At 34.3% G+C, this 8,514-nt stretch overlaps 1 protein-coding gene across 2 annotated transcripts; it reads left to right on the top strand.

Moving 5' to 3' along the window:
* Nucleotides 1–661: 661 nt before the first annotated feature.
* LOC130612550 (pyroglutamylated RF-amide peptide receptor-like) lies at nucleotides 662–8,063 on the top strand. Of its 2 annotated transcripts, XM_057433876.1 has the most exons (3): nucleotides 662–856; nucleotides 2,774–3,006; nucleotides 6,511–8,063. In XM_057433876.1, exon 3 carries the CDS (start codon nucleotides 6,519–6,521, stop codon nucleotides 7,620–7,622), a length of 1,104 nt encoding a protein of 367 aa, XP_057289859.1. In that variant the 5' UTR covers nucleotides 662–856; nucleotides 2,774–3,006; nucleotides 6,511–6,518; the 3' UTR covers nucleotides 7,623–8,063. The 2 variants fall into 2 exon arrangements, with proteins under 2 accessions (XP_057289859.1, XP_057289858.1); XM_057433875.1 differs by lacking the exon at nucleotides 2,774–3,006 and having other exon boundaries at nucleotides 664–856; nucleotides 6,511–8,052.
* The last annotated feature ends 451 nt before the right edge of the window (nucleotides 8,064–8,514 follow it).

The raw sequence follows: 8,514 nt of genomic DNA on the forward strand, positions 1-8,514 counted from the left end.
TTTTGTTTGCATGCACCGCAGTTTATGCACTCTACATCCACCGTGCAAAATGCATTAGTTCAACAATAGATTTCGAAAAGCACCAATAGTTGCGTTACCAAGCGCTCATGATTCCCAGGGTTGTTTAAAAAAGACTTGATTATACAAGACTAACTCAATCTACTTAAGGAGAAAATAGATTTAGACAGAAGTGCGAAATAATATTTTTGAGAGCTCCTAATCGTAAAAACAAACACTTCCACTCTGTTAAAGTCTTTGGATGGTAGAAATTTAAGTACGCCAGATATTAAAAAGGCTACTTAAATGTGAGCACAACTAAGTCGCCAGGACACTACATCCCAATGTGGAAATATCTACGTATTCTTCACTAACCAACAGAGTTTTACCGTGACACCACCCATGCTATTCTCCTGCCTTAGAGAATTTATGTTTTCTCTTCTGTATAAATTATATTAATTACTCGCGCAATTATTCAGAGCAAAATAGAACTATTTTGTGTCGCAACACACATGTTAAATCTGTGCTTAAACTTGTCAGTTAAGAAATGTTCATGTATTTAACCTGTTATTACTCTGATGTAGACCAGCCACAAGTTTCTTTGTTTAAATATCTAGGTAACATTTACTATCAATTCAAATTAGGCTTTGACGTGGTTTGTGTCCATTGATCTTTTGATATTCCGGAGTAAAGAATAATACCCTTTGTTTACAATTTCAACATTTACAACAATCAGATCATATTTCAAGTACACGAAATAAGAATGACAACTAAACTTCGATAGATATGATCATTAGCAGGAATGTAAAGGTTGGTTTTTAAAGCATAAAAGTTTTATAAAAATGAGATTTTTTAATTGGTGAGTTTGCTTTAGCTTAAGATAGCTATAATTTATATATTTATTGCATATAATTCATAATGTTATCTTGTATATTTCTAAGATCAATGATGTCATAGAAATGACGATTATTTCTACACGTCTCTGCATGCTTTTCACTTGTATCAGCAACAGTGTCGTAAATGGTTTTCACTCCTGCCTGTAGTCCTTGGAGATGCCATCATATCGTCTTATGATCTAATAATCAACATTGCGTTGGCGTTGTGCTTACGTTTAAGTGTAATAAATTTTTCATTAAGAAGGATCTGCGATCGTCTACTATGCAATTCTTCGTGTAGAATCAGCTAATCTGTTTTCGAATATTTTACATTTTCACCTTTTACGTTAAGAGTCTCATTTTTCTTTTTTTTTATCATATATGTTGCTTCATTAGAAACTAAATCTTACAAAGTTTTTATTCGAAAATTTAAATCTTTATTTTCACGAAATTCTAGATAGAAGTAAAAAAATGTTGAGAGTGAGAAAATTAAATAATCGTCACAGCAAACAACAAGCATACAATCGATGTTTTGTTATAAAAAGAGTTAATCGCCATATGCGAACAAATTTAAAAAAAAATATTAAAAAACAGCTTAAGCATTTATAAGGACAGTTATAATAAGGGCTGTATCAAATACAGCTAGAGGTAGTAGCTTTACTTAATCTATTAGATTTTTAAATTTGGCTTAAATCATTGTGATCTACTAGGAATTGGTCCTAGTAGATCACAATGATGTACTTGCAAAGCTATTGTAAAATATTTCCGATTGATTAGACAAATTTAGAAGTTTTAAACTTATCGTCCGAATTTCTAATCCTTGAAAATTCCTTCTGAAGCACTACTTTGTTTCTGGCAAAGTTTCAAAGGATGAACAAAATAAAAACACTAGCAATCAAGCAATATTATAATTTGGTTTATTTGTAAACAAATCTGTAAACAAATCTGAAGCGATAGTAAATGTCCCAAACTTGTATTTTTGTAGCTACGTGTCATTTGAGAGCTTTTCCGCCAGGAGAAGAAAATGCTAAATTGAATCATAAAAACAAAACCTGATATATTTTACTATGTTGTTAAATCATCAAAGATGTCTTTTAAGAATCACATGATGCGACAGAAGCCTGTATCAAAATAGAAATCTATAACATTTATGTACAGCTCAACTTACAGTTGTTTTTATTTAGTTATTATGCTATTATGCGATAAATAAGCCTAAGGCTTTGGTTGGTCAATAATATAGAAGAAGAATGTCACAATTTGCATGACTTTCGCATGAATTCACAATACTTTCTTAGGTATTCTTTCCCATTTTAAGAATTACTTTTAAGAATTTTAGCATTTTTAATTTCACCGGATTTCCTTTATCACGTTGGTTCCTTTTTTATATTTTCTGTCCATTGTCTTTTTCACAAAATCAAAACATTACGAAACTTCATGAACTTAATCAAGACTTCTCCGTTTTTCCATCATCTGACACGTGAGCAACACTTGATTAGAATTTCTATGGAGACAAATGAATATAAACATTGTTGTCAAGTATTTCTTTACTTTTGCAAGTGTCAACAAAACAAATAAATCATGTTTTTAACTTTTTATAAATTATATAAATAATAATTAAATTTCCTGTGATTGAGATCGTGAGCAACTATAAAACAGGGCCCACACAAGGGTTTTGAAAGTAAAGGGGCCACATTTAAAAGAAGCTGCAAAATAAGAGTCAACCCGCTGTGCTCGGCACGAGGAACTTCGAATTTTAGATTGCTTTAGAACGACAGTGTCTAGATTGTTTTTGTTCGTTAATTAGAAGTGTCTGCTAATTTGCGGACATTGTTGGTACAGGGAATTTTGTTCGTTAATTAAAAGTGTCCGCTATTCTTTATTAAGGAAATCTTTTGTTACAGATTGCTTCTTGCGCTGGATTGTCAAGCTTTCAAATCTGTTTCACCTTCCCTCATGCGATCCACGTGAAATAGCCTGTTCAGCAACTTTAAAGCTTCTCAAAGGCTGACATGTGATTCTCCTACCAACGTCACCACTATTACTGTCGTCATTGCGTAAATTGCACCAACCGCAACATTTCCCTCAATGCAAGGTTGACGCTTATCTCCAGTCAACTTCGTCGAAGGTAATAGCGGTAAGTGACGTGCACGTTTCATCATTGAAATCCAAGTATACTTCAGCTTTCATGTCACTGTCGGTTGGCATCTCACAGGTTAACTTATCGTCACCTTCAGCCAGTTGCGCAACAATGCCACATTTTTCAAAGCAATTTTTAATCGTATTGTGAGAGACTTAACCCTATTCGGTCCGGGGGGGGGGGGGGGAGGATTCCACCCCCTCTGACGGTTTTTTTTAATAACTCCTTATTGCTTTGTTATATGGCTATGATACTTACTGAGTTTCAATATTTATCTATTAGACACTTGCATGCTAAATTTTTAGGTCCCATACCTTTCAGAGGATTTAATATTGGCCATTACTCGAAACTACCCCTAAAAATCTCTATGAAATCCTTATAATGGGGAAAATGTAATAACTCCTGTTACGATTATCCTTAGATCTTAAAAGTTGCAACACAACTTTGTTTCATCAAGAGGAATCATTTTGGATAATTTGGACACGTGACTAATCCGATTTCCCGATTTTGTCGGATTTTACCCGAAAATCGGAAAAAATTTATAAAAAATTATGCGAAAACCATCATTAAAACTTACAAAAACTGTGACAGTCATTCGTTAACCTAATTAAAAATTCTTTCTGTAGTCTTAATTTGCATCCAGCACGTTGGGTTTGACAAATAAAAGACTTGGTAAGTTTTGTTGCAGCATTTGCTTGCCGAAAACATCGAAAGTTTTTGCTTCTCCAGATGATCATTGGTTTTATAACTTTCCCATCATTAAAACTTACAAAAACTGTGACAGTCATTCGCTGCATCGATCCCTTTCCACCTTTGTTTGTTTTTGTTTTCTCTTTAGTCAAGTTCTTTACTATGGAGTGATGTGAAGAAGCAACCGCTTCCATCCATATTCTAAAATGTCCTTCAAATCATATCCTCTGATAGCTGTCAATCGCTCCATCCATGATTCTACGGTGATATCTGACTCCCCAGATATTTGTTTCTCCCAAATACCGTAAATCAATGTCTATTAGTTGAGCCAACCGTCCGATGCCTTAAAATATGCTAGCCCAAGTTGGTCTAAGAATGACCTGATGTGCATGGCTTCTTCTTTCAGTAGAGATCCAAAAATTCCCGAGGCCTCGCATTTCTCGTAACAAGCGTAGATTGCTTTATATTTCTGGTGGTTTTCTCGTTGTAAGTGGTTAAAACCTTTCCCTTGTAATTTCTCATATTCGGCTTTTGAACGAGTTTTGTTGGCCACAACATTGGTTGTTTCAGATTTTGCCAATTTTAATTTCGTCTGGCATTTCCCTGCAGCTCACCTTTCTCTTCCTTACTCTGCTTAATCTTTTGATCTGTTTATTCAAAGTTAGGCAATGTCTAAAGAACTTTCCAGCTGCTCTTTCCTTACTACTGATCAATGCCATGACTGCGGTACAGTGTTACCGTGTTGTCAAATGAAAGCGTAGCTATTTTTGTATATCAAATTTAAGTTTGAATTTTCGAAAAGTTTTAATCAAAAATTCCAAAAGTTAAAATACGTTTCCAAATAACGTTCGAATCTTCTTAATATAAGTCTTCACAGTTCAACTTAATTTCGTTCCTGGCTTTCTGGTTTATTCAAGACAAGAAATTTCAATTTGACAGACTTTTTACAGCTTGCGAAATGGAGAAGTAGGAAGATTCTTTTAAGTTCCATAGAAGAGAAAATTGAGATCGTCATTAACAACTCGTTTTGTGAATTTCTACCGCTGAATTTCTACCGCAGTCTACCGCTAGAAACTTATGAATGAAAAAGTAAAAGGACATATACCATTAAAATTCTTCCAGGCAGCTTTAAGTTCTTACAACTATACAGCACACTGCAGTGTCAGTGAAAAACATGTGAACAGAGAGGCACAATATTGACTAACAATTTTTGTTACATACACGCTCTGCGGACCACAAAAGCTTAATTTAAACTAATGAAGCCACTGCAATGCACATATAACCTGGAATGGCAGGAAGATGACGTCATCAAATAAGCCATGAATCCCAAAACTCTGTAACAGTTCGTCAAAAGTACATAATCCTTATACATTTTTTGATCAGCATTTCAAGCTTTACATAACATAAGCAACGGGTTATTGAATTTCTAAATTATATTTTTTTGTATATTATTGGTGTGTTTTTGCTGACGTTAGCAAAATCTTAAAACTTTGATCAAAAGGGGGCGACTACATATTATTTTGATCAGCGTTTCAACCTCTACACAATACCGGTTGCAGCTAATGAAAATTCATGAAAAAATTCTTTGTATTTTAAAGGGTCAATGTAGACGTCAACAAATTTCAAATGACGAATCTTTGTTATTTTTTTCTAGGAAGATTTTTTTACGAGCTTTATCGACTAGTTCTTTAGTAAAGGGCAGCTGTAAAACATGTACTTCGATTCATGATTTCATAAAACCAAAAAGAATGAATTATGGAAGATGACTGTGCAGAAAAAACGAACCTTATTGTTCTACGGCTTTAGCCGGTAGAACTTTAAAATGGGCTCTCTTTTTTGTCGCCGTTTTTACTACAGACTAGTGAGCATGGCGGGATATCAGTCTAGTGTAGCGTACAGGAATTATTAGTTTTTGACTGTTATAACATTCCGTACAACGAGTTTCAACAGGCTAAAATTCGTTTTAAGAAACAAAATAAATCATAAATAGTTTTTTATTTTTATTCTTAAGTTTCATTTAGGTTTTATAAAAGCAGTGTTTACAAACTTGAAGTCATTTTTCTACTAATTTTATATTTTTTATTCTCTTTTGCTATGCCAGTTAAAATAATTAATTATTAATAATGTGAGCATTTTTTCTGCACAATTAACTAAAGCAAATACTCCCCCGTAGAGGATTACTAGATCAGTAATACGCCGTAGAACTTCCTACCGAAACGTCTACAATCCTGGCCAAAGTTGATTGAGAAAAGGCCAAACACATGTGGATTTATTATCTTTATTATCATTATTTTGGTTTCTGTGGTCCCATGTGTAGAGATTCTCTGTTTTGTTGACATAAACTAGCCAGCAAAATTATGGTATGTGTATACTAAAACATTGCAGGTTTTCACTTATAGAATAGTAGCTAGTTTCCAGTCCCCCTCTTCCACCATTTCAATGTTGAAGTCATTGTCACAGTTTGAAAAATGCAGTTGGCCACTCAACCCACAGCCAGCCATTGGCTTTAACATTAAAATGGGGGGAGAGGGGGGCTTACATCTTTGTTTATCTTATAAGCTTATGTTGCATTGGAAATTTTATCAACAATTTTGGCCAGGATTGTAGTTTATTTTATGTTTAGTTTAAAGACATTTTATTTTTTCCTTCTATGTATCTACATTACCAAACTTAGCTTGTTTCTTTTCGCATTTCCCATTCTTTTAATGTATTTTTCAAGGGACTAACAACATTGTGTTTTTATTCAATACTGGATAATCAGTTACAAATCTTACTAAATAATGTGTTGATTACCTTTGCCTTTTTTTGTAGACAACAACATGACATCGATGAACACGACTCAAAGTACGAACATTACAAAACCCAACGAAAGAATATTCTCGGAGTCCATATTTTCCGAGTTTGAGCAGAACTTAATAACGTACAGCTTTGTTGCCATAACAGTACTTGGCATAATATCCAATGCAGTTGTATGTTACCTTATACTGCGATATAAACGATTGTGGGTAATTGTGAATATCCTGATATTGAATCTCGCCATCTCAGATATTATAGCCTGTTTCAGTGTATATCCGTTCATTTTTTTGAACATACACTCAACAGATATTCGTGGTAGTGGAGCAAACCTGTTATGCGGATTAACAGAAGGGTTATCCATATTCTTTATTGGTGCATCGGTGTCATTACTCACTCTAAGTGTTTTATCAATCAGTCGATACTTGGTAATAAATCATCCCCTAAAATTGGGATGGAGACTTGAAAAAAAGAGTATGAAGTATATATTCACATTGATTTGGTTATCGAGTACAGCACTGCTGATTCCAAGTTCCGTATCGTTCAAATATAATAACGAAAAAAGATTTTGTGATCGATATTGGGCACCTGGTGTACATACGTTAACCTATTTTACATGTACTGGAATACTCGGTGTAATTATCCCATTGACGTCTTTAACTTTCACCTACATAACATCGATGTATACGTTATTTCTTAAAAAGAGCGTGCCACAGAACAGAGTGACACGCCCTACCGGTAATTTAAAAGTTAAGCAGAGAGTTATTATATTGCTTGGAATGTTAATCGTCGTCTATTTGATTTGCTGGACACCATTTGCAATTTACTGGTTACTGTCTGTAGGACTGGATAAATATAGCGGTGAAAATGAGATTGAAGGCATTCGCATATCAAGAGTTGCAATATTTATTGCCTTATGTCAGACAGTTTTGAATCCTATTGTATATGCTTTTTCGAACGGACAACTACGAGGTGTTGCAAGGCAATCTTTGAAATTAGGAAAAACAAACTCAGTAAGTAGTGTTAGTAATGGAACGAATTTAACGACGTTTAATAGAAGACACACGTTTCATGTAAGAGACACAGAAGATCATGATATTCCGTTTAGATGTCGCGAAATGACTTTGTAAAGATTACCCTAAAATCATTGATAACGACCGACAAGTAATCATAATTGTGTTATTCGAATTTGAAATAATGTTCTGTTTAAACTGAAGACACGGTAAAGACATTATAAATTGACAAGAAGTGCCACTTACATAAACGACTGGTATCATTTGTACAAAGAAGATACAATTAAACATATCTATTATAGTGATGATCAACAATGTATATATAGTACAACCTTGAAAATAAGATGTTTGGAAAAATGTCCGTTTTCCAGCTCTTTCTCTAAGTGGGCAACATCAATTACCCATTGTTCATTAGCCAGTAGGCCGCAAAAGTTCTAATTTGGCAATGGTGTAGGTGGAAAATTTGCTAGATGCAATTTTCACAATGTCGCATTACGGGTCAATCCACTCCAGCATGCATAAAGGTCCGTACATGTCACTTGATAAAAAAGACGTTCTTGTGGTTGCGATTTTCTAAATTTCGTCCTTTTGTCCTAATATATTTTGTCCAGGGTTGTAGCTAACGTAATTTTGGCGCATTTATAGCAAAAATCGTCTAAATATGTACCATGCTGTGACCTGAAGTAAGTTATAACGTTTTATTAACATGTACTAAACAATGTACACATATAGCACATATAGCTTCTAATTCTTATTCCCATTGCGCCTTGGGCGAAGTCGCAATTGGGGTAGTGTGCGATGATATGTAGCGATAAAAAGTCCATGTGCGCTGGTGCGGGGATCCTTTACTATACAATATCCATACTCATGTGAGAATTGCGACAGTTAAAAAGTCGAAAATGATACTGTGAACAGAAAAAAAAATCTATACAGAGCTTCATTTATTTAGCGACCACACGAAAAACGGAGATAAATCACATGAGTCAACCAATGTAATGTAACTGTGCGT

This window comes from Hydractinia symbiolongicarpus, chromosome 10 (genome assembly GCF_029227915.1).
Source record: "Hydractinia symbiolongicarpus strain clone_291-10 chromosome 10, HSymV2.1, whole genome shotgun sequence".
In the NCBI taxonomy this organism is placed as follows: Eukaryota; Metazoa; Cnidaria; class Hydrozoa; order Anthoathecata; family Hydractiniidae; genus Hydractinia; species Hydractinia symbiolongicarpus.

Bases quoted from the DNA above. Each gene is read 5' to 3' on its own strand.
- LOC130612550 (XM_057433876.1), top strand. From the start codon at position 6,519: ATGACATCGATGAACACGACTCAAAGTACGAACATTACAAAACCCAAC.